The 27287-nt window shown below is 40.2% G+C and overlaps 1 protein-coding gene across 1 annotated transcript; it reads left to right on the top strand.

Annotated features, from left to right (window-relative positions):
- The first annotated feature begins 1690 nt into the window (after nt 1-1690).
- Nucleotides 1691-3382, top strand: LOC114158186 (uncharacterized). The gene is made up of 2 exons (XM_028039498.1): nt 1691-3208; nt 3307-3382. Exon 1 carries the CDS (start codon nt 1743-1745, stop codon nt 2838-2840), a length of 1098 nt encoding a protein of 365 aa, XP_027895299.1. The 5' UTR covers nt 1691-1742; the 3' UTR covers nt 2841-3208; nt 3307-3382.
- The last annotated feature ends 23905 nt before the right edge of the window (nt 3383-27287 follow it).

Raw genomic sequence — 27287 nt, 5'->3', positions numbered from 1 at the left:
TGTGCGATATTGAGCGCATGTTCCATCAATTTCATGTTAAAACAGAGGATCAAGACTACTTGAGATTTCTCTGGTGGGATGATGGAAACATTCAAGCTCAACCATCCATCTATCGTATGCGAGTTCATCTATTTGGAGCTGTATCATCGCCAGGCTGCGCAAAATTTGGGTTGAAACATGTTGCGGCCCAAGGTCAAGGTCAATACAGTGAAACAACCATCCAGTTCATTGAACGAAATTTTTACGTGGATGATGGACTGACAAGTGTTGCAACCAAAGATGAAGCTATAAGGTTGGTAAAGGAAGCAAGACAACTTTGTAGTTCTGGCAATCTACGACTTCACAAGTTTGTTTCCAACAACCAAGATGTACTTGCATCCATTCCAGAAGATGACTGCGCAGATTCAGTAAGAAATCGTGACATGACTCTTGGAGAGTCACACATAGAGAGAGCTTTGGGAATTAAATGGTGTGTTGTTTCGGACCAGTTCCATTTCAGAGTGATTGTGGATGAACGCCCACTTTCTAGAAGAGGTGTTTTATCAACAGTGGCATCCATCTATGACCCTCTTGGGTTTGTAGCACCATTTATTCTGGTTGGGAAGCAAATACTTCAAGAGATGTGTCGAGAGAAGATTGGATGGGACGAGCCATTATCTGAAGATCTCAGACCACGATGGGAGTCTTGGCTGTTGGACTTAAAGAATCTATCCGATATCAAAATTCAAAGCTGTTATCTCCCAAAAGATTTCAAGGAAGTCGAAAGATATGAGTTGCATCATTTCTCAGATGCAAGTGTTAAAGGATACGGTGAATGTTCTTACTTGAGAGAAATCAGTATATCGAACCAAGTCTACTGTTCTTTAGTTATTGGTAAGGCCAGGGTGACCCCTACAAAGGTCACCACAGTACCCAGACTTGAGCTTTCAGCAGCTGTTATTGCTGTTCGAACAAGCAACCTGCTTAAAAAGGAGTTGGATGTTCAAGCCCAAGAATTCTTCTGGACTGATTCAAGGGTCGTTCTTGGATACATTAACAACGATGCCAGACGATTTCACATATTTGTGGCAAATCGCATTCAGCGCATACAAGAAGGTTCCAATCCGGATCAATGGAGATATGTGACCTCTGAAGATAACCCCGCGGATCATTCATCAAGAGGTCTGACAGTTAAAGGACTGGTTACTTCCAATTGGTTCACTGGTCCAGATTTTCTCTGGCATAACGAACTTCCTGCTAATAATGTTAAGGTGGGAGAATTGGAAGCTGAAAATCCAGAACTACGAAAAACTTTTGTGCATAAGACCCTAACGACAGAAGAATCTTTGCTCAGTCGTTTCTTAAGGTTCTCAAAATGGACAAGACTGGTTAAAGCCATTGCACGACTCATACGATGTGTCAAAGAGGTCAAGGGTTCACTCTCCAGAACCAACAAGGTCACCAGTCTTGAGGAGAGGAAAGAGGCGGAGTTTTTCATCATAGCTACAGTCCAAAGGGCAGTATTTTCTGAAGAAATCCAAGATCTAAGCTCCAAAAAGGAGATAACAAAGAACAGTGCGAACAGGCTGCATAAACTGAATCCTTTCTTAGATGAAAAGGGTGTGCTCAGAGTAGGAGGTCGGCTGGAACGTTCTTCTTTGCACACATACATTAAACATCCAGCAATCTTGCCAAGCAAAACTCATATATCACAGTTGCTCATTGACCACTTCCATCAAAGGGTTCATCATCAGGGTCGTGGGATGACCATGAACGAGCTCCGATCAAACGGCATCTGGATATTGGGATGCAGTCACACAGTGTCTTCTTACATTTACAAGTGTGTGAAATGTAGAAAGTTCAGAAGAAATACTGAAGTACAAAGAATGGCAGATTTACCGTGTGAAAGAGTGGAAGCATCACCTCCCTTTACCTATTGTGGAGTGGATTGCTTCGGTCCATTTTACATTAAGGAGGGAAGAAAGGAACTTAAACGCTACGGTCTGTTATTCACATGCCTGTGCTCGCGTGCTGTGCACATAGAGCTACTTGATGACATGACATCTGACGCTTTTATTAATAGTCTTCGAACATTGATTGCCATACGTGGAAATGTTCGGCAGCTTTGGTCAGATCAAGGAACCAACTTTGTTGGAGCAAGACGAGAGTTCTTGGAATCCGTAAAGGAAATGGACCAAGAAAATATAAAACAATTAGGTTGTGAATTTGTCATGAACCCACCATCTGCTAGCCATATGGGTGGAGCCTGGGAAAGGCAGATTAGGACAATAAGAAGTGTGTTGACATCCATTTTGGATCATTCATCCAAAAGACTTGACATTTCATCTTTACGTACATACCTTTATGAGGTCATGGCGATCATAAATAGTAGGCCCTTAACAACTCACCTGCTCAGTGATCCCACTGCTCCACAGCCTCTTACACCGAATCATATCCTGACCATGAAGTCTTCAGTGGTTTTACCACCACCTGGTGAGTTTGTGAAAGAAGACCTTTATCTTCGCAAAAGATGGCGTAAGGTACAATATTTGGCCAATGAATTTTGGACCAGATGGAAAAGGGAATACTTGCTGAATCTTCAGCAAAGGAACAAATGGTACAAGACACAGAGAAATGCCAAGATCAATGACATTGTGATTCTGATGGATAATAGTCTACCCAGAAATGAGTGGAGACTGGCCAAGGTCACTAAGGTGTTCCCTAGTGAAGATGGAGTCATTAGGAAACTCGAATTGTTGATGAGTGATGCAACACTTGACGACCAAGGAAAAAGAGTTAACAAGCCAGTATATCTTGAGAGACCCATCCACAAAACAGTTACTATAGTTGAAGCTGAGTAGCTCATTACAGATATTTGTTGTTTTTCTTTGTATTCAGGTGTAGTAGGAAATCATCTGTGATTTGGTGGGAGTGTGGCTGCCATCGGCAGCAGTTTGTGCAGTTTGGGTTGATTTCATGATTCTGATTTGGTGTAGATAAGTTAAGGTGTGCGGATGGTTCCGAAGCGGAACCAATGTTTAATGTGTCGTTTCATTCCGGGACTTTCTATGGTGACACGCAGCACTCTGTGTAAGGCAGCATGCTTCTTTTTGCTGTTAGTTGATGGAGAGGTTTCGGTGAGGCATTAAGGCTCGTGTAGCTGATTGCAAGAAGACGTTACACGGAGTTTTTTTTGTATTAACCCTTCCAGGTTGAAGCGGCCAATGAGGTACGCATTTTTTTTTTTTTGTATTTTAATTGTGTCTAATAGTTGTCTATTCTCTAAGTGAATGTGTTTCTGTAAATATGTATTTTGTGTTTGTACAGTTCTCACGGCATAGTTATTAAACGCCAGTAACAAAGAAGAACGCCTTGTGTCCGTTTTCTGCTTGGAGGGAGTTACAGTTATTCTTCCTCCAGCTGGCCCGTTTGGTTCCGCTGCCTGAGTTTGGATTTAAATCAAGCAGACAAAATATACTGGCTGGCAGAGTTAACATTTTGTGAGATGTTAACTCTGATGTATGTAGTTTGAAATAAACTATCCAGCATAGCACGATGTCAACGAGGGGTGAAGTGTTATACTTTTAGAAGTATTACTAACAAATATATTAGCGATGTGTTAATTGGAGGGTCTGTAATTAATCAAACTTAATTTAGTTTTGTCTAAAATGATCTGTGGATAAAATAAGCAACATTTTCAAATCAGGAATTCTTTTTGCTGTTAGACTATTGAGCAAATAGACATAAGAGTTCAACAACAAAAATATTAATGTACATGTTATTCAGGTTATCCGACCTTAACGTAAACGTTGGAGACGTCAACGCTTAACATAAAGACAATATTTTAGTTTTGAAAGGCTTCGGTGATAGGCTTTTAACACAACTTGAACACAATAGTAGTCTTTTCCGCCGTTCCGTCAGATTATTTATTGAAGCAGAAATGAACCCCAGAGGGCCGAGAGAAGCAGCTTTATTGTCCATCGCTGTTGTTCACAAATGCTTTTTTGTGCGCCAGAATTACGCACAATTACTATTCACGTTCCAACAGCAACACGTGAATACTTACTTTATTAAAACTCATGTTAGGGGCGTGCCGTGGTGGCGTAGCGGTTAGCGCGACCCATATTTGGAGGCCTTGAGTCCTCGACGCGGCTGTCACGGGTTCGACTCCTGGACCCGATGACATTTGCCGCATGTCTTACCCCCTCTACTTCCCCGTTTCCTGTCAGTCTACTATCATATAAGGGACACTAGAGCCCACAAAAGACCCCCTGGAGGGGTACAAAAAAAACTCATGTTAGTCTTTTCTGCATTCTTAGCTGTAAATATTTTTTAAAACACCAATGTAGCTTAAAATGTCTTAAGTACGCTTTATAACGTTTAAAAAAGTGTAAATGTATGCGCCAACAGAAAAAAAACACGTAAATACTGATCAAGACTGATGCGCAAGACTTGAGACGAAAATAGAAAAAAGCTGTTTCTTGTTTTGTAATCGCCATAGAGGATTTCATCAGCTCTGTTGCATGCTAAAAATTAAACGCTAACACTTTCAAGAAATGTGCAAGTACAATAATGCCTGAAGTTATTATATAATGAAATGGTTCTCCAATTTGGGTTTTAGATTGTCCCCAAAAGGCCTCGGTAATCACAGAGGGTACATGAAGTTCTCTTTAGGAAATTTGATTTCCATTTGAGAGAAAGCAGTTACATGGGCGGATGCTTGTAAAACTCATGAGCTTGCAGGGATGACGTTCCCGAAACAGTAGTTTAAAACTCACCATGCTTGAAAAAAAAATAAAAATAAAAAAAAGATTCCTAACGGAAACGTCTGATATGCTGTTTTTTTTTTTTTTCTTATTATTTCCAAAGACAAATGGTAGAAAATTTGCTTTGTAATCATACAAATAGCAGTAAATAAAAGGGGCAGAGTAAATCAGAGATGCTAAAAACGACAAGAGCCCCTCGACCGAGAGACCCGGCGGTGCTTTCACAGCAGGATGAAAGAAAACAACTTTTATGATGTAATCACTGCGGTGACTGTTTCTATAACTTATCACAGTTCTAACAATGACTTCAGCTCACAAGAGGATAAGAGTGTATAAGAGGATACACAACATGGGACTGAAGAGCGCCAGAGGGGGGAAAAACCGTCTCAACATCCTCAAACTGTGTTTAAAAGGATTTTATAATTTATCCAGTGTAGGTTAATAAATGTTGGAAGTGTAGATTTTGTATCAGAGAATGCCAAGTTCAGTGTAGAATCATTAGCGGCTAGCCACGGAAGGGTTTCTAACAGCTCGTTCATATCATCTCTAGGTATTTTTGTTGCTCTCTGACAAATATCCAAAGCCATGTTACAAAAATTACTTAAACCGGATGTTGGCTTTTTCTTTTTTTTTTTTTTTTTTTAACCAGGGTGTTGCCAGGCAACCATGGAGCAGCCCGTATTAGCTACTTCGGCTAACAAAACAGGAAAACACAAGATCCACTACTCAAATTTTTTTTTTTTTTTTTGAAAACGTGCTAGTAATAGTAGTTTTATTTGTTGTGTAGTTTGGACCCAAATGTAGAAAATAATTGTGAAACGTGGCGTTTCGCAACGAAAAGAAGCAAAAACTCTACTTACAGCAGTAACGGCCGGTTAACAGACACGCTAGCTTGTTCGTTGGAAGAGTCAACAACAACTTCTCTGGAAATGTTAGACCACATTAAAAATAAAACAGGTGATCCATCTTAAATATATTGCATCAATTGCTCACAACTAATCAAATAAAGTTCATCCAAGTAAACTTACTGAATTTATTATGTTGATAAGTTAAACAAACATAAATAAAATAAGTATGACAAACTTAATTAGATTACAGGTTACAAATAACAATTTACTTCTAAGTTGGACCTCCGTTCTTTAATTTTTTAAAGGGAATTACACGTTAGTTATCGGACACCACTAAAGAAAAGACGTTCAGTTCAGATGATGTATCAAAGAGAATCAGTAAGAACTCACAAACCAGGGCTTGAAGAAAAGGATGACGTTGTTCTTTTCTGGCAGAAGAAGAATGAATTTTTCCAATTTTCTTGGACCTTGAGAAATGAAGGTGGCAGTGAGTCCAAGGAAGAGCAACCAGGAGGAGCCACTACAAACAGGACAGGAACAACGACTGAATCAAAAAGATAGTGAGTGAAAGAGAGCAACGTCATCAGAACAGTGGATCAAGGAGCAGGTGAGTGTAATTACCTGAATGTGCAGCAGCGAGAGAGATCAACAGGGCAAACCGAGGGAGGCTGAAACCAAGTAAACATTATACTACCTGCCTTTCCATAGGCCTTACAATTGTGCTATTTGGCATTTCAAAATAAATTTGCTAAAACGGAAACAGGGCCATTTCTAAAAATAAAATAAATGTTGTTTTTGTGCTAGGATGAGTTTTTATCTGTATCAAAACCGGTTTATTTTGCCAGGCAGTAATGGAAAAAAATGTTCACAACACAAGATCGACAACCGGATGTTGCCACTGGCGCACACCACAAATAAGAGGACAGGAAGTGGTAGGAGGACGACGATGCCGCCTGTTTTTTGTTTTTTTTTAATGACTTGTCACGTTTGATTTCAACTGCATTTCTTATTTAACAGAAACACTGCAACTGCAAAATTGTGCGGGTTTTTTCGACATTAGCGAAATATCGACAAAAGTTTTGCGCTCACTTGTATTGGAAACGCAGCCAGCGAAGCACTAGACTGCCGTGTTCACAGAAACAAACTGAGCTATAAAACAACGTAGAAATCCTAAGAATAGTAAACAGGAGTAATAATGCAGAAAACCAAACATCCCAGAGTTCTTGACTAGTTTGGCCTTTCATCAGATATTAGCTGATATTAGCCTATTAGTATTTCATAAGAGGGCTGTGACATCTAACAATTGCAGCACTTCTTAATGATTTAAAAGGCAAATCTTGGGGCGTGCCGTGATGGCGTAGTGGTTAGCGCGACCCGTATTTGGAGGCCTTGAGTCCTCGACGCGGCCGTCGCGGGTTCGACTCCCGGACCCGACGACATTTGCCGCATGTCTTCCCCCCTCTCCTTCCCCGTTTCCTGTCAGCCCACTGTCATATAAGGGACACTAGAGCCCACAAATGTCCCTCTGGAGGGGTAAAAAAAAAAAAAAAAAAAGGCAAATCTTACTTCCTCTCATATAGAGTGTACTGAAATAAAGGGTGGATGTTTCTTTTTAAAAGTAGCATTGGGCAGTGATGCAGACTCCCGTAGTTTAGCTAATTAGCCACATTTACTAGCAAGTGCAAATGGCTTTAAGATTCCTTTCCATACTTGCTCTAAAGAACAATGAATCTCTGATTTATAAATTATTACATAAAGAAGAACAATGAGACTTTGGTCTCTTTTTTTTCTTGTTTCTGTGCTCTGGCACTGTGAAACAAATGGGAAAAGAAGTGGCTGATATTTACCGTACCAGGAGAACAAGTGGGAAATTGGCTCAGAACTCTGATGGGTTGTAATTATCAGCAGGCAAATATCACCCATCTGTGCTTTAGCGTGGCCTTCAATTTTTTCATTTATTTATTTATTTTTCTCACACCAAAGGGTAACATTTCTAAAAAAGACTGTAATTACTTTCTACTCAGCTGAAAATGTGGGTCCCATTAATTTTTGCTTTGGCTTCAATATTGCTTCCTGTATTCTCTCAGTGGCGCAGCTGAGATTTATTAAAGTTCTGCTGCTGCTGTGATTATCATACTGGGATGGCAATTGTTAAGTTACAGTGTTTGCTTGGACAGCAATATTCTTCCACCATTACTATATATATATATATATATATATATATATACTGTATATATATACCTAGAATTAGTCATCCCGCTTTTATTTACAATCAGGAGATTTGAATTGCTGCATGGCTTCTGTAACACTATTTCAATCTGGAGAGACTCAGACGGAGATGAGAAGACAATTAGAAGAGTTTATTGACAAACAGAATTTAAAGTCTTTGGCGCTCGGGCCCCGGCTGGGGATAACGGTTATCGCAGCGTTAGCGATAGGCTTCAGATGAGCATCCCCGATGCTGTTAGGAACGTCATCCCCCAGGGCCCGGCACTGGTGGTGGAGGTTGAAGAAGGGTGCGGGCCTCAGGACCGGGCGAATGGAGGAGACGGGGTGGTGGTGGGTTGAGCTCGGCTGGAGAGCGAAGGACGCCATGAATGAAGGTCCTTATCAGCTGGGACTTGGTCGATGTTTGGACGTGACGTGGCTTGGTCCGGCGTTGATAGGTCGACGATTGTGGGCAGGTCCCTTCAATTAACGGGTCCCGGTGGGGATAAAAGGGTCTTCCAGTTTGAATTTGCGCCTAGGCTTCATAACACCGTGACAGAGAAACTGGAGCAGCTAAACAGCAAATTCAACTTTTTATTGATTTTTAATCTGGAAAACAGGTGATCCTGCCAAATTAGAATTTTGTATTTATTGCAAAAAAGACACATATGATTGAAACACACATCTGGCGCTTGTTGTTGTTGCTTCCTGTAAATTGATTAAATTAAGCTGCACTGAATTTAAACTTAATGTATTTTTGGGTAATTATTTTTCATTTTTTATCTTAAATATCTGAAATACAGCCAAAGTCATGACATCGCCTTTCTTGTTTTATCCACAGTTTTCTGTCAAGTTGTATTCATTTTCTCCCTTCATGCCATTTAAAAAAAAAAATCAAATTAAAGCAGCGGTGGAAAAAACTGAAACTGATGCACAAGTTATTCAACAGGTTGTTGCTAGGTAACCAAAGAGAGTGAGTTAGCTGATGCCACCGACTTTGGTTAGCTAGATGTGAGAAGTTGAGAAGCTAAAGCCTTCTCTCTGCCTACATCCCCCAGAAAGCTGTGTGGTTCTAGATGGGAGTTCAGTGAAAGTATTTCTATTGATATTGATCACATGTCTATCTCAATATATATTGTTATTGATTTATTGAGGTCACTTTGGATGTGCCATACATTTACACACTCTTGTGAGATGATAAGCTGTAATAAAACTGAGACTTCTGGATTACTAGATATATTACATACGTGTCACTAATATACACAATAATAATATGATTATGTTTCTCAGTACTAATAATTCAGTTTGTGTGTCATGTAATAACATAATCAGAACAGAACTTGTTCTATTTGTTCTTGGCCTAGCTTTGCTCCTTTGTGCACAATGCAGAGCAGGTTCAGTTTGCTACAAGCCGCAATACTAAGCAGAGGATAAAGGATTAGGGTGACTGATAGAAGTATGGCATTATTACTGCCTATTTGAAAGTGGTGCATGTTAAAGCATATTGAGGAGTTTCAGCTGAGCATTCATTTTGAAATGCGAGGTGAGAGATGAACACCTTCCAGACTTTTCTGGCAAGATACTCCCTAACGTGTCACTTTTCTTATTGACTTAAAAATCAATGTCTGACTTACAGGTGGAAGAAATGTTTTGCTGAAAGAGTAATCTTCTGTTTCAGGGCTTTTCTTTTGCTGAAGTTCTACGAAACTCTTAAAATTTAATCTTTCAAGTTTTGGTATGTTGCAGTAGTTACTGATCTAACTACTGTGACATGTAGTATATTGGTAATATTTAAATTTGGGCCCTAGGAATCACAATTATTAACACATTAAATACTTTTCTGTATGACAAAGCCTATGTAGAGGAAGATTTGACCCTAAAATTCTTATGCAACAGCGTTTAAATCACATACAGCCTTATCACAGTCAAACGTTTTCACCTTTTGTCACCAGTGGATCCATTGGGCTGCAGCCTGGCTTAGTTCTGAGCATTTTGGGTCAGAAAAAAAAGTGTAATTGAACTAATTTCTGTATTAAAAATGTCTTGGCTACCAACGTCATGTCATCTGGCATTAGTCAAGGTTTAGATCAATTTATGCGTCCAAATCTCCAGTTTACACGTTTTCTTACTAGCTAATTAGCGGTTAGCACCAACTGTTTCACCTGACAGACGTCCTCTAAAACGGTTTTTGAGTTAATGATGAATTTTAAAATACAGAAGATGGATGAGGCCACACGTACACAGAGATCGTGGTGAGGATCTACGTTCTGGAAGTGATTCTATCTGGCCCAAGGACAGATGATAACGGTACAATATGACTTTGGTGTGTTTTTTTTCCTTTTTTAATTTAGAGGGCAATCTTTCTCTGTCAGTTGTTGCCGTTTTACACACTAGTTCTGGCTGCTATCGGATCATATCCATAAAAATAACCTTAAAGTGCATTACATGCCACCTCGCACCAATACGGGAATACATCTAAAACAAAATTATACATTTTTTCATTTATCCTTTTTCACCACTGTCACACTTACGACACAAGATAATTAATATTTTTACTATTGCAAATTGGATTTATTGAAGTATAATCTTGACCAAAACCAAAGTCACTCCTGTATATTTCAAAAAATTTGCTGCATCGGTACTCTCTCACGAGTTTATTGCCAAATTCTGCCAATTTTGAGGGAACATCCTATTGCGGAGAAGATACCTGGAATGAATTTAAGCATTTTTATTGGGTAGTAAGTGAAAACTACTTAGCAGATATTTACAGAGAAGAGTTGGGTCATGTGTGCCTTCAAGCTGAAGTGAGATTAAACAAATCTGTAAAAATCCGGTAACATTCGAGATCCTAGAGACTGTAGAGAAAAAGAAACTAAGTGTTGTTAATCTTTGACTCAAGGATTAATTATTTTTCCTGACCTTTGATTGGTAAACTATGAAAACATTCAATTGAAATGACTTTTTAGAACTTTTAATAGACAGCTTTTATTGTTGCTGCACTGAAATAGTACGAGAGGAATGCTATTTCTCCCCAAAGGAGGGAAGTAAGACATTAAACAAATTAAAATACAAATAATAAAGAAAGAAATCACACCAGATTAAATACATTCACTCAGGATAAATAGAATCAGTGGTTATTTACTACAATAAAGGCTCTTAGAGAATCTTAGATTTTAATGGCTATATAACACCTGGCACAATGTAACCTTCAAACAGGTTTGAACAGGAAATAGACAGGATGGATAATATCCGTGATGTGTTATTTTATTTATATATCTTTTTAACATTGAGAATGAAGTTGTTGACCTTCATTCACGCAGACAGGTTCTGGATTTCCTGTCTATACGGAGATTCATCATCATCAGTAATAAGGCCAACCACAGCAAGCTTAATAATCAAAGAGTCTTTAACAACTCTGCCAGCAATAAAGACAGAAACCTTATAAGCGGCCATGGTTTGTTGTGATCTGATCAATGCTCTTCATATGTAGAATATCATTGTTAATACAGCTCTCACTCATACACTAGTTGCTGCTGCTGGGGTTTCTCCTCTTGCATGCTTATCATGTCTTTTCCAATTCTCATTTTTCTTGCCTCTCTTGCTTTCCTCTGAACTTTTCATTCGCAAACGTGTTAAATAATGGGATTACGTCACAACACCGCCTACTGCCTTTGTCAAAGACCTCAATCAGGAGGACATAAAGAGTATCTAATCAGGCACTCATTTTTGATTGTGTGTCAGGCAGGACTTAGTTTGGGTACAATAAATCACCCTCTGACACGCTATGTAATTGGCCATTTGATGCCATGAAGTACGCTGGAGTATCTGCCGGCTAGAGGGCCTGTTCTTAAGATAGCGTTCACGTTGCTCCCCAGCATACCGTAATTACTCTGTTTCCCCACCGGCTTGCAATCCGTCTCCGTAGCGATCCGTCTTTAACATTCAGGCAGCGCAGGCTCTTACGTGTAGGTATGCACACACACGCATTTATACAACATTCCTCCAAGCCTCCAATTAATCTCTGCAGCGGACCTCTCACATCCCCCCCATTTTGCCGGTGTTTGCATTCCCGCATTTATTACGACACTAAACGAACATCAACTTCACGCTCCACTCGCGTAAACGAAGCATTCGGAGGCAGGAAGAGGCAGGAAACGCCACGAGGTGATTTATTCCGAAAGATCTCTCGGCTTTCCGGCTCGCCGTGAACTTGAGTCCTCCTGGCTACCCTCAGACATGGCGGCTGCTGCCGAGTTTTAATCCATTATGCATCGGCGCGTACTCCTGGTCCCCATGATCAAATTAGATCCAATCACTCCCACTTGATGCATTTTGAATATTCAAGGGAAAGAAATGGTGTAATCATAACCTCATGATTTAAATAGAGCACCATTACAACCTCATGAGCGCGCTCATTTATATTTCACAGCGAGATAACTTAAATGACGGCCTGGGGACAAGCTTAGCGCTTGTGTTCATCATTTATAAGACTGCGCAGACTTTTGAGGGAAACTTTTTTTCCGAGTAATTTTCTTCATTTTGAAATTATTGCTGAAGGGTTTTGCCGTGCTTTTATTGTTCCGCTATCTTGGAGAGGCCCTCTTTAATGATAGGTCATTTGCTGATATCCTGAGGATGTGGCTGTCAGGAGAAGCAGCAGTTTTTCAGCATCAGACTTGACTAATTTACTTGTAGCTAAGTAGAGCGTCAAATAGGCTTTAACAAAAGGGGAACGGCACTAGATCCAATGTCTTCAACCATTGGATCTAGTGGATATTATGAGCTAAACCCAATATTCATGTGATTTTTTTTTTGTAACCCATATCTCCTTTTTCTTTTCTGTCAAAATTTTCCATTCATCCATCATACGGACAATTTGGAGTGACCACTTAACTCAACAGTCATGTTCTTGGACTGAGGGAGGATCTGTATCTGTTATTTGCTTCAAACAGATTTGTTTGTTTTTCAGTTGAATCGTGTAAGATGAACCTTACACTATTTGTGGAAAACCTTCCGAAATTATTAATTTTGGGTTTTAAAAATCTGGCATTTGTGCAAAACATCTGAGAGCCACTGACAGTTGCAATCTTTTAGGTCACCAGGTCATCTCTATAGCCATGGCTTCTCTCACTCAGTGCTCTCATGAGCTGCTGCTGGCTACTGTATCCTGGGAGACTCTGCCTACCTGCGGAAAAATTGTCTGTTAAAAACATTCACGGACACCGGACCACTGACAGATGAGCATCAACGCTTCAAGCAACAGGTCAATAAAGCGAGGGTGGTGGATCATGCCTTTGGCCAGCTGAAAGAGAGATGGAGCTGCCTTTGAAAGTGAAATGACTGTGACCTCAAACTGGCAAAGCGCATGGTCCTCACCTGCTGTGCTTTGCATAACTTGTGCGAGGACCATTATGCAGCCTATGACCCGTCTTGGGCTGCACCAGCAGTGGACCAAAATGCGCCATTGGCAGAAGGGGCACAGAGAGAAGAGGAGGAACAAAATGTAAGAGATGCACTTGTGCATTACCTTGCAGGAACCGCATACAATGTAAATAAAGCTATGAAACTCATGAAATGTCTCTTTTCTTCATTAGCCATATGCTGATTAATATTCCAACTACATCTTAAGTCTTTGGTAAATGTCATCTTCTAGTGTCACGGCACTGTTTCGATGCATGCGTGTAGGTGTGTTCGGGCATTTTTGCCAACATTTCTCGGTACATTTGTTTGTTCCAAGTGGCTCCGTCCAGGTGATGCTGGAATTGACCACGGAATAGTAGGTTTGGAGCTCGCCATCTCTCCTTTAACTTCTATCTAGTCGTTGTCCTCTGTTAGTGAAGGAGTTTACGGTCCTGCTGTCACTCATACAGTGAGTGACATAAATCAAGGGCCAATCAGTGAATTGCTTTGGTGTCATACCTCGCTTGGTCTTGTTAGTACTACACCTGAAGCAGGTACTGAAATCTGAGAACAGCCGCGCAGAATCTGGTCGGACCAGGACTCTACCTAGTAGAAAAACGCCTTAAGAGTAACGTCTTCACTTAACATGCATGATTTTGGACTGCAGGAAGCCCTGGAGAAAATTCACATATGCTTATAGGGGAATAACACTGCACACAGAAATGTGGGAAACTCCTGGCTGTGAGATGAGTTTTTTCCACCGCAGAGGCTTAAAGAAAAGCAAACAATCTCAAAATAAATGAAAAATTGACATTTATCTTCAGCTGCTCATCCTCGACAAATAAAGCCAGTAGATGTCTGATGTTACAAAGCAAACAGAGAGCGAAATATAACCTGGGACATTTCAAAATGACTTACCGCGAAAGGACGTGTTAGTCATTAACGCCTAAAACAATTAAAACGGAAAGCATTGAAACATAAAGGGAAGTTATTATCTTGGTGAGGTTTTGAGATTAGATTTTTCTACTTTTAGAGAGGCATAAAATTGCATTCACATGATCTGATAGAGTCCAAGCTTGACAGAGTTCTCGTCAAAGGAAGTGAATGACGCAATAACGGGTGAAAAATGTCAGACGTTTCTCTTGACTCCTTGAGGTTTCTTATATGAGATAGCATTAGATCTACTCTTTTGTTCTCCGTTTCAGCAGTTTTTGTATCCTAGGCCCAGATATGGCGCTCACCAAGAATATCAAATCCCTGAAGAGCAGGAGGCCCTGTGTGTTCTGGCAAACGCCAACAAATTCTCTCTCCTTGTGGGGTCTTTGAGATGTGACAGTTTGACAAGTTTAAACCTCCTGGGGGGCCGTGAGGGGGGGACGCTTCCCACAACCCACAAAGACATGAAATATGGCTTGTCAGGAAGGATCCAGGAAAGATCCAGGAAGGACGATGCTGACCAGACGCCACCGTCTGTGTGCGCAGGGAGAAATTAGTCGCACAGCCTGAGACAGCAATGCATCCTAAATCTGTTGGTTTTAAACATTTGTTGAGTGCAGTAAATGTTTCTGTTTACTCTGAACCCGGCTGAATAGACCGCTCATATAAGCCTTCAGCAGCAGCGGACAGGACAAAGCGGCATTTAAAATGGCCATGTTTTCAAACTTAAAGCTTCTGTCCGAACATAAGCACAATTTTACGAGGAAAATCTCAGACAAACAGCATTTATATTTTCTATTCAGCTCCTTTTTGGAGAGCAGATCAAAGGATGCCAAGGTAAGTATTTGGACTCTGGTACAGACAGATGTATCTAGATGACCATCAACATGGAGAGTCCTTCCTCCCACAGGCCAAAAACAAGACTGTTGGGTTCATTTGCTTCTTTGAAAGCTGTCCTCAGGTGTGAGTGTGCATTATCATCTGTCCTCGGTGTCTCTACGTATAGGCACCAGTCAACTGTGACCCTGCAAGGATAAGTAGGTAAAGAAAATGAACAGATGGATTTCTGACCAACACAAAGTAGTGAAAATTTGTGATGTTAAAGAAAAAATTCTAAATTAAAAAAATAAAAATATGTTTCTTATTCTTCATTACAAGCTTTGCCTGTTTGGATTGGGGGTGGGTTCTGTGATCTGTGATTTTCAAGGCTTGTCTCAGATTCTCAGCTGGATTTAGGAATCCTCTTTATACTGGTTGAGTCCCAGCTATCACAACTCTAATCCCGATGTCATAAAGACGACACTTAATGGCATTTTGTAGTACAATCAAGTGGCTATGTTGCTTTCAGTTGTTAGAAAAATGCTAAACGTATCTAACAGAGCTTAAAAGAAAACAAACGTCGTGACACATTGAAAATGGCCGTTTGTCCCTTTAAAAAGCTGCGACTCTTTCCCCACAGTTCGCCTTCAGGACTTCATCACAACCATGTTGCTCCGTCATGCCGCTTATAATCGTTTTTTAGGAGCGTTGGAATGTGATCAGCAAACCAGATGTTCCACCAGGTGTTTGCCAACTGCTGCTGCCGCTAGTTTGAAGGAGCCGAGTGGAAGAGACATGGAGAAGGGGTGTTCTGTGACGCAGAAGCTGGACTGAGAAGGAGCGTTGTGAGAGCAAGCAGTGAGGAACACCCGAATGGTTGCCGTGGGAAATTAAAGGATTCCTCAAACATGCGTGAAAGAATCAGAGGAACACTCCTTTAAAACATTAGTTTTATCAGTTTACTTTGCTTTTATTTTATTTTTGAAAAGGTAGTTCTGGCATTGTATTGTTAAATTTTCATTTACTACTATTGTGACTAATTCTTCTTTGTGTCAGCTAAGGTTTTGCTTTGTTTTCTTTTCCTTTAGTTTGTATTTCTCCATTTGTGTCACCAGCCACTATTTAATATTCCCTCATTTGTTAGGTGAGTCGACACTTGACGTCCTTGTGTTACTGCATTTGTTACTGTATGTTAACTTCTGTTAGTGGCGTAAATGTATTATTTTTGGACATTATTTTTATATGTTTGTGAATAAAATGAATGTGTCTCAGGCTGGTTTGTAGACAGTTGTCATTTACTAAGCTCAACTCATCTTTTAAACCTGCGTCCCACAGCATGATGCTGCTGCTCTTCTGTTTATTTAAGCTGGTGGTTGCAACCTGATCAAATGTGGAAAAGCTGAAACTACTTTTCAGGAGGACTCCAAAAACGATTCTTCCAGGTGTTCTCTTCCAGATGTTAAGGAGGTAAATGGTACCGTCTTCTGAGTCACGAGCCTGAGCGACTGGTCGTCTGCCCCCACTCATACCGGAGGTCAGAGGACCGGGACAGCGCGGAACTTATCGCGAGTCCCGACGTGACTCACAAGTTCACCGCCGAAACGCTTCACTTTAATAGCAGGAGTCAGGATGTCAGAACAAGCTCCTTTAGTTGAAATTATGTGTCCTTCCCACACACGGCTTAGAGCAACGTGGGTATTTAAAGCTCCTTCCAGAAGTTTGCCTCTGAAGGAGCAGCTTTGTCTCAAGCACGGAGGCGGACGTGTGTCTGGTGACCGCCACACCCACAGAAACAACGGCCGGACAATCATAACAGCTGGCTGATTCAAATTAAGAGGGAGCATGAGGTTTGTCATCGGAAAGTTTATAATATGAAGAGACAGCAGAGGAAAATAGTAGGTAAGCTATGCAATGACATTAAAACTGTTATGTTGACACCAGAGATTTTGGCGCTTACTGCAGTAGTGTCTATGCTGTCCTATGTAGGGCGGGATTAGGGTCAAGATTAAGACTACAGCGCACCCAGGGGTTCTTCTTCTGTAAGAAGAACTTCTGTAAGTTCTTCTTACAGAAGACTGTAAGAAGAACAGTCTTCTTATTAAAAGAAGACTGTTAATAAAGTCTTCTTTTAAAGGAAAGTATGTATTCATACTAGGCATGCTAGTTGTTAGCTCCTTTAATGCTAGCAACAGGCTATCCATCCAAACTGACTGCAGAGAGAAAGCAAAGCAGTGGGTCACCTGCCAGCAGTGCTAGTCATTAGCAATGCCAGTTAGTAATCTCCTCCTCCTCTTTTAATTTCTTTTTCTTTAATATAGTTGTATCTTTTATTTGATAGGTTTTTCCTTGGATTATTTATTTATGGTCAATTTTGATTAAAGTGGCTACATATATCAATGTTTTCGTACCAGAAAGTAAAATATTAAATAAATAAGCAGAACGACGAAGTTCAAGTGGAATTTTATTTTATTTTCACATTTCTTACCACTTTTTGTAATGAACATAAATAACATATGCGTTTTTGTCTGTTTTATTAAAATGATCACGTAGAAATATTTACTTAAACACCCTTTTGTACACAACACAGGAGTTGGAAATCATTTTTAAAAATACATAAATGTATGTGATTTCAACACTTTTTTATTTAATATTTTACGTTTAATTAACAAATGACGTTTCTTTAAAAAAAAAGCAAATAGGGCAGTGGTGGCGTAGCGGTTAGCGCGACCCGTATTTGGAGGCCTTGAGTCCTCGGCCGTCGCGGGTTCGACTCCCGGACCCGACGACATTTGCCGCATGTCTTCCCCCCTCTCGCTCCCTGTTTCCTGTCAGCCTACTGTCACATAAGGGACACTAGAGCCCACAAAAGACCCCCTGGAGGGGTAAAAAATAAATAAATTAGAAGTTTGAACTTTGACCTCCTGCGGGTTTGCGTGAAAGTCAGAGAGTAAGTGACGTATGCTGCTGCTTCTCCATTCGGGTAGCTTCTCTGGTTAAGATGATATATATATATACACATTAACTCAGCGCAGACCGTTTACTGCCCCCGTCCTCTCCCTCACTCGGGTTCCTCCGTTTCCCTGCTCTCTCGGATTCAGCTGGAAGGCGCGAGTGGTTCGTAGCGTGAGGAATGTACGGCGACGAGCCGCTCGCGGTGAGATAAGTGGCGTTTGCGCTTCCTCCCGTGTCTAATTATGCTATTTATACCGCGCTAACGGAGGAGACGCGCCGAGCCAGTACACCGAGATTAGTGTTTTCTCTAACCTTGCTTATCCCCTCGGAAAGTGACGGCGGCACACACCGCTAGCTTCAGGGAGTCGCAACTGACTGAAATGTCGTGCAGATAGACATTATTGCTGCCAGAGTTAAGTCGGTTACTGTACCTTCTGTTGAACTTTGAATGTTTCAGCTCATCTGAAGGAAGGAAACGAGAAGCTACATTTTTCTACAGGTTTCTAACTTGCAGCTTGAATGGAAGTGAAGCTACAAAATGTAACCCGTGCAGAGCCGCAAAAAGACTATTTTCTAAATAAGTACTATGTCAAATGTGTTATTATGAAAGCTCAGCAGAATTAAACTAAAACGTATTTCAATTTCAGATTATAGAACAAAAGGTATGGATGAGGATTAGGGCCACCGGGGAAAAAAAATAATTCTGCTTTTTTTTTTTCTCTCGGTGGCCCTATTCCTCTTCCGTAAAAAGGAACCCTCTATTACAAGAGGGAAAAAATGAGTTAAATACGGAAAGTCCCAAAGTTTGAACCAAGTTGCTTTTAAAAGCCTGTTGTAGCTATTCTATGCGAATTTGCAGGGAAATTACCTGAAATGACCGTTTCTTATTGTGTCCATTTTCAAAAACAATTCATTCTTGATTTTTGTAAGAGCCACAGTAGAGGGGCAAATTTCTGATATTATTGTGCATATTTGTGAAGTGGAACAAAATAATACATGTTTTTTGTTTTTTTTTACTCAATATCTAACTAGTGTTTTACGCTTCTGCTTCATTATCCCACCAACTTTAAACTTCCAGACACATTTTTTTCTTTGCAAAATGGCTGAAACTCAGTCCAGCTGGACGAAGAGCCTCTGTGTACCGTATTTTCAGCACTATAAGGCGCACCTTCAATGAATGGCCTATTTTAAAACTTTTTTTATATATAAGGTACACAGCATTATAAGGCGCATAGAATAGAGGGTACAGTAGAGGCTGGGGTTACGTCATGCATCCATTAGATGGAACTGCACTAAAGGGAATGTCAACAAAATAGTCAGATATTTCAGTCAAACTTTATTAATAGATTACAAACCAGCGTTCTGAAAACTCCGTTCATTCCCAAAATGAATAAACAGCTGTTTTATTATTTTCCCCGAGGTAAAGTCAGTGACGTGGTATTTTCATGACACAGTTTATCTTTTAACAACAGCAAGTTATAACATATAGTGGAGGGGAACTTTTCCTGGATTCAATAAACACATAAAAAACAGTCTGATATTGTTACGGTAAATCAAACGTTAGTGCAATCACAATATATATCCACTTCCGCACCATTGATTCGTTCATGTTAAATTCTCTGGCTGCTGCTCTATTCCCCTGTTCTACTGCGTCACTGATCGCCTTGAGCTTAAACTCTGCGTCGTAAGCGTGTCTCTTAATAGGAGCCATTTTGGGGTCTTTACACAAAACCCAGCGTGCACGGCGCGCTTCTTCTTCTACGGGGGAAAATGAAGTCGGCGGCTGCTTACCGTAGTTTCGAGACCTGCTGTGGCTCAATATTGGACCATATATAAGGCGCACTGTCGGCTTTTGAGAAAATTGAAGGTTTTTAGGCGCACCTTATAGTGCGGAAAATACGGTACATCAAGTCTTGGAATCGGATTGAGGTCTGGACTTTGTCTAGGCCGTTCCATCACAGAAAAAAATGCTGGTTGTATGTTTATGGGCTAATTTATGCAACTTCTGGAATTCCACTGTAATTTATTTATAGGTGTCTGATTCAATGAACTGCATACAAATGCACACAATGCTACTTCATTTAAAAAAACAAAAACATTTTAAAAACATAAAGTCCTAATAAAATACACGCCTTGACAAACTTAAAAATGCCAGCAGATATTAATATTTCAGCTTCAATCTTCTGGTTGTTTCTGTTGTCAACAGAATTATCTTTAAAAAAAAAAAAAAAAAAAGTTACACCAAAATATGAACTGAATTTACAGACTGTCTTTAAAGGAAAATAAAAGAAATATTTTACTTACTGCTCCCCCTGTTGAGAATTTACATAACATTCATGCATGTATGCAAAAATGTGCTTAAGTCTATTTGCTGATACCAAATTCACAGCCGTCATAAAAATGTGTCTGTCCCAATACTTAGCGGCGTCAGATTTAAATACGCAGCAGGAGACGGTGCAGAGCGTCCTCAGCATGCAGATATGATTCCTGGAAGACGTCCCACTTCTTAAAGGTAAGATCTCTGAGGTGCTTCTCCTCCCCGGGGTCGTGATGCATCAAAGTCGTTTTGCTTAATTCGAGGAGTGTTACTGGAAATCCGACTCCACTAAAACAGCTGTAATAAAAATGAATGTTAAAAAAAAACGATCATAACTCCTCCAGCCTCTCGCAGGCGCGTTGATCTGCGGTGGGAAAGAACTTTCTGCTGCACAGACAGGATGTGAGGAACGTGGCTTCAGGCCATTCTAAATAAATATTTCATCTGCGCTATATGTTATGACCATCTGAAGAATCCATGTTTTCCCTCTATTTCGACGCTTTGGCTGCAGTCAATATTGTTTCTTGTGAAAGTTGTGTGTTTGTGCATTTCGTGAATATAATTGAAGCCAAAAGTGTTTAATTTGTCCAAATACAGAAAAACTAAAACAGAAAACTAGACATGTTATTTATGTTTGTCCTCAGGCCTCAAAAATGTACACATCAGAAATTGCATGCAAGCAGAGCAGAATAAAAAGTCAGAAAGCGATCCAGAACCAAACACTAGACCACGTGTGTCAAACTCCAGGCCCGTGGGCCAAATGTGACCCGCCGTAGCTTTATATGTGGCCCTCTAGACTCCAAATTACATGCACAAGTCCCTCCAGTTTTTCAACAATTTGCAAAACTCACTCAAATTTCACACAAAATCTACAGATTCCCACATTTTCTTCCGATTTCTACTGCAAATGTTTCTCACAATTGGCCAAAAACATTGGGTTTAAATGACTGCTGCCTCAGGCTTCCTTGTTATAGTCTGTGATCGATACGGCGGTTCATAAAAAGTCACTTTTAACATCATACATTAGCACAAAAGTCATAAAAATTCCTTACAAATATTTCCAAATTTGCAACACGGAAATCTGTGACTTTGATTGCTAAAAAAAAAAAACATTAAAAAAATCCTAAGATGTTCAATATTATTTAATTTTAAGGAACACGTACTTAATGCTCAAACAAACAGACACTTATTGATATTTTAACAGTTTAATTGGTGTTATCAGTACATTCTGGCACAAGCGGCCCTTTAAGAACGTTCAGATTTTTGAGACGGCCCCAAAATGAAAATGAGTTCCAGCATAGCTTAGCAACCGACCCTTAGCAACAGTAATAAAGTTTATAGCTTGAATTTGCGTTCAAATGTCGGTGTCCAAAGGTTTAAGCCACGTGAACCAAAACTGCTCAGATTAAAACAGTGGAAGGCCACAAAAAAAAGAAGATTTCTGTTAAAGACACAAAAATAGAGATTTTAAAAAAATATATTTTTGCCTGGTTAACGTTAAACCAAACTTGCAACGTGTTAATGAGACAAAAAAAAAAAAAGAACTGCAGATACTTTTAATATGCTGAATGAATAAACTACCCACAAAATCCAGATGTATTAGCGTATATTAATCTGTAATTTTCTTTCTGAATCTTGAACGGTGGGAATAGATTCAGAACAGATTTATGCGTTTTTTGTCCCCCCCAAGTCTGATTCGTCTGAATAGCGCTTCTCCTTCCTCTCCGTCTGCTGCCTTCACACTGCGATGTGCTCAGTATGAATCTGTGTTTCACAGCGTGACAAAATGGATGTGCAGTTCAGGAACATATGAATAGTGTCAGCCACTGAGTCTGGTTGGCACCCCTTAAAGTCACATTACGTCCGCAAGAGTGAAAAACCTAATTCTGTCCGACACCGAGCGAACAATTTGTGTGTTCGTGTTCTGAAAAAAAAAAAAATCTAAATAAATCACAGGACCTTTGTGACAGGAATCCTGCCAGTTCATTTTTAGGTTAATGTCGTAGCATCAAGCAGCACCGTGGCGAGAAGATGCTAATCAGGACGTAGAATCGGAGCAGTGGAAAAGTCAAGAGCTGGTATGATCAGGTGAAGCACATGGAGACGATGGGGTAGCGCAGGTGAAGATTCCTGGTCTAAAGAAGCTCAAATGAAAGGCAAGTAGAAGAAATTACAAAAATGAACTAAAAAACTAAATACAAAGCAAAAAAACACAACATATGGAAAGACCTTTTGAGCAATAATGAGCGTAAGAAGTGTTTTGCCTAACAAGATGGCAAGATCGGAACTAAAATAAACATACAAACACCAACTTGAAATTGGAACCTGGTTAAATTGGGTCAACTTCTTAACCAATCACAATCAAGAAGAGAAAACAAACCACTGGGCCGCATGCAGTCAACGCAGATTCCTCTTTCTGGTTAAATATTAAAGCCTGGTTTGTAAACTTGATTGCTGAAACTTGTATCTAAAGCACCATCTGATATCCAAGTCCATATCTTGGCAACCTTCCATTGACGGTTACAAAATAAAAATCCAAACAAGATGAAAAAGATTTAGATTTCCTTGTGATCCCACATCAATAACTACAAAATAGTTACAGTCACCATATGTTTCACTGCCTAGGTTAAATATTCAGTTATCTTTAAAAAAGACACTAAGCTTCTGCATCTGGTCCATATGGGTTGAAGAAATGCATTTAAAGGGGCAGCATTATGTATTTTCCCAGACACTTAAAACACTTTCATAGCACAATCAGGTAACTATTTTACCTTCAGGTGTTATAAAAATATATGTATGCATCAAATATGACTTAAAAGAAATTGTTCTTTGTAATTTAACGCCTTGAAAGAGGGCCTCTGTCTCTTTAAGAAACTCCTGCTCTTTCTGCAGGCTCCTCTATTAACCCTTTAGCTACGTTTTTACCAGTGTTGCACTAAGACGTAGCTCCTATAAAGAGCTCAGCAGATGCACAGTTTGCTAATTGCTGCTGGCTAGTCTGGAGGAACTGAGTGGGGGATGGCTGCTCTGTAAGGAGGAAGCTTGAAAACTCAGAGGAGGAGCTTCATCCTCGAAGGCGGATCTAGATCCACGGGAGGTTGAAGGATTTCTCAAAAGTGTGAAAGAATTAAGGCAACACTCCAGGTTTGTTTTCGATAAGGGAATAACATTATAACATAATGTGTAGCTGAAAAAGGTCCATTTTACGTGATACATCCTCTACCAGAAACTCTTGGTGTTCTTCCATCGTGGCTCCATTGAATACTGACAAACTGTTTCGGTGTGCAGTTCTCCAGAGGATCATCTCTGCGACCCAGAACAGTTCTGGCCTCCCTCTTCCCTCGTCTGAACAGCCATTGCAGTTCCTTATGTTTGGGGGGGGGAGAAAAAAACTAAAACTTTCTACGAGATTCATCTGACGCTGAACATTCGATGTTTGAACGGTTGCCCTGGAGCAGACGGTTCAAAGCCATTAATGCCAGAACAAACGGACTCAAGAAGCAGCTTCTATCTCAGTGCCAGTACTAATAGGGGAAGAAACAATGAACACACAGTTTCTGAGAAAGTCAGTAACACAAATTTGAGATTGTGCTAATCTGAGTGACTGCTGTTGTGAGGGAGTCGCTTTTTGTACTTTTTAACAAAACAAATTAAATATTGCATGATTTTATTGTAGTGGTAACGCAGTATTTCAAAAATACACAAATACTCACAAAAAACATATTTTTAGCAGATTTTATTTTTAAAACTACCAAAGCTAAGGGACTGTACAAGGTCGAGCCGAAACTCCGAAGTCAACTTCTCGTTGCTGCTGTTGCTTGATGAAAATCGTGCAATTTGGTTTGGAGAATCATGTCATTGTCACATTGTCACAAAACCTGTGCCAAACTGTTAGCAAAGCCTTTGTTTGACAAGTCAAGAGTTTAGTTTGTTTACGTGGAAAACGGCCCCAACTATGTAACGTCCAGAAGACGATTTTTCAGCCAGAGAGCAGGATGGAAAGTTTTGAGGACCAATTTCCCAAGGCCATAAGGAAATATTTACTGTTGGACCAACATGACAAAAGAACAGAAACTCAATTAGTACAGAAAGGAGCAAGTGCTTTTACATAGTGCGCTAATTAGTTATACCAAAATCAAGCAGCTGTTACCTTCAGTTGCTATACAAAAGCTGGTTATATCAAATAAGACTTAAAAGAAACTGACTTTGTGATTATGCACCTGGAAATTGGGCCTGTGTCTCTTTAACAAATTGTTAAATTGTTTCTCTTTCTGAAACGCTGCCTTCAGGAAGTCATCACAATCGCATTGCTGCCTGCTAGTCTGAAGGAGCTCCGAGAGGTGGGAGCTCTGAATTTTGGAAACTGCGGCTCAGAGGAGGAGCTTCATCCTCGAAGGCTGAACTAGGTCCGCCCCGGTGTTTTGACCAGCTGAACGGTCGCCACGGGAGATTAAAGGATTTCTAAAACACGCATTAAAGAATCAAAGCAACACTCCAGGTATCTTTTGTGAGAGAGTAACATTATAACATGATGTAATCCTCAAAAAAGTCAATTTTGCATGTTACTGCCCCTTTAAGTAAACCAGAACTGGCAAATTGTTTGATAATAGGAAACAATACCAGAGGATTTTCACTCTGGAAATGAGCTTTTGCAATTTTCACACTCTTTATTGCTTGTCTTTCTTTCATAAGTAGTCGAGTTTCAAATGAACAGTTACAGAAAATAAGATACTGTGAAACAGAGATTGTGACTCTTTTCTTGAGTAAATATCTCACTTTCTAGCGCCACATTAACTAATTTTACCGTTCCAGTGTACACACACACAGAAGAAAAAAGTACATATCCGATCCTTTTATATATAAAACAAAAAAACCAGCGTTAATGCAAAGATGTCACCGCACCTGTGCAAAACCTAAGTCTGAATTCGTAGCTCAGTACAGAGCAGGAGAGTTTCCATCAAAATCAAATCTCCTTTAAGTTCTCTCCGTCTCTTCTTTTTTTTTTCCCCCCCATGGTTTCTCATTCTGTCAGAGGTGGTGTTGAAGGAGCCAGATAATGGATTCTGCTGCAGCGTACTGTGATAAAGAGGAAACACAGCTGAGTCATGTGCTCTTATCAGCCGCGTTCGACGTTCAGAGCAGATCGTCTCGCCAAGAGAAAGGCCCCATTGTCTCTTTGTACGTCTGAAAGCAAATTTTGACCTCGAAGGTCCAGAACGGTTTAACTGGGACAATCTCGAAACAATATTCCCGATTTTAACCAACAAATGAGAATCAGAAGAAGGTTTTAGTAGCTCTCCTCCGCCCGCCTTTCATACAAACGTTACGGAAGAGTCGGGTTTTTCTGAACACCTTTTACAAAAAAGAAAAATAGGGGGAAACGTGACCGGGTCTGGCTCGGTCTGGCCGAAATTATAGCAACTCGTTCGTAAAATTAAAACTGTGACAATGCGGCAAACGCAAATTAATTCTGTGTCAGGGCCATTAAACTGTGTCCCTCCGCTGAAAGAGCCGGGTTTGTTTTTAATCAATCATTGCAGGTGCAAAAAAACAAAAAAAACCAAAGAGGCAGCGATGCTTAGGAAGACAAAAGCAAAAACACACAAATTGAGTTTTCTGTTTGCTTCTGCAATTAAACATTTGGGCCTCTGATTAACACTTTTCAATTTGCTCCGACTGCAGCTGTTCTCGTGTGTCCGTCGCAACGTCGGGTTTGTAATCCATAATTATTGAGTCAGAAAAAAAAAAATATGGAGGGGATATTACAGCGTGAAGTGAGACTCTTGTCTGCGAACCATAAATCTCCACGGCGGCTCGCAGCCTGATTTAAATGTCGCATGTCTTGATGGTTACGGATCTGTGGCCATCACACCGCACAGCGGCTAAATGTCTGGGAAAGCTGCTCATCAAAACCACGTTAGAGCCGGGGATGCTTTGGTTCTCACAGATTATCAGAAAACAGACCGGCTGCATCAGCTGCGAGTGTCTCAAGATGTGATGTCGGATGCAAAAAAGAAGTTATCCCTTGAGTCAGTTTTCAGGTTTCATTTATTTATTTATTTAACCTTTATTTGCATCCAAAGTTTGTAGCTTTTATTTAGGAAAAAAAAAAAGTTTTTTACATAAGAGTTGAGACAGATAATCTGTGAAAATCTCCTCCAAGTTCTTCCTGAGCTTCTGTTGCCATCTGAAGAACCTGGTCAGAAACAACCAATCAGAGCCAGGAGGTGGGTCTTAGCGCTGTCAATCAACCAAATGTACTTGCTGATAAATGTGCGAATGGCGGAGAAACAACTTACAGTTACAGAAAAACGTTTATGTGACTAGCCTGAGCATTCACAACAGGCTATGCTAGCTGCAGCGTAGGACAGGGTGTGAGCAGCACCACGTGGAGATTGATTAACAGCACGGAGATCCTCCTCCTGGCTCTGATTGGTTGTTTGTAGTGAGCACTCGAGAAGGCCGAGGAGCTCAATTTTTTTTGTTTTTCACAGATTATCTTTCTCATACTGTACCGTCACACGTTGACAGCTCCAACACATATGTAAAAAAACCATAATCTTTCTAAATGCTACATGCTGCAGCTTTGACCAGATGAATTATTAAGAACAAATTTCTATTTACAATAACGACCATTTTTAGACAGCATCTTCTTAAGAATATCTTAAGTTCCTATTAAAATCCGGCCTCTGTCTCTTTAAGAAGCTCATGCTCTTTCTGAGAAGTCAGGAGTGTTATCACAACATGGCTCCTCTTTTAACCCTTTAACCACTTTTTTCCTTTTTTTTTTTTACCAGCGTTCTTGGGCCAGACGTATTTTCTGCTGCTATTTTGTGTTTGGCAGCTGAAGAGTTAGGGAACCACAGATCTATTACTCGCTTACTTACAGAACAAGGAACATGGAGGATTTGTAGTGAACCTTTAAATATTTAATAAATTCCCAAAGCTGACCCAGCTTTCTGTACTGATTAGAGCCATCATGCTGAGTGTAGAGGGCACTTAATACTGTTTGAGCTGTACAGCTCGCTATGTCCAGCATATTCCTTACACACACACACACAC

The sequence above is a fragment of the Xiphophorus couchianus genome, chromosome 15 (genome assembly GCF_001444195.1).
Source record: "Xiphophorus couchianus chromosome 15, X_couchianus-1.0, whole genome shotgun sequence".
NCBI classification, from domain to species: Eukaryota; Metazoa; Chordata; class Actinopteri; order Cyprinodontiformes; family Poeciliidae; genus Xiphophorus; species Xiphophorus couchianus.
The sequence above is the reverse complement of the archived record's forward strand: the minus strand, read 5'-3'. Positions and strand labels throughout refer to the sequence as shown.

Excerpts from the sequence above, each read along its gene's own strand:
- LOC114158186 (XM_028039498.1), top strand. The coding sequence starts at position 1,743 with ATGACCATGAACGAGCTCCGATCAAACGGCATCTGGATATTGGGATGC.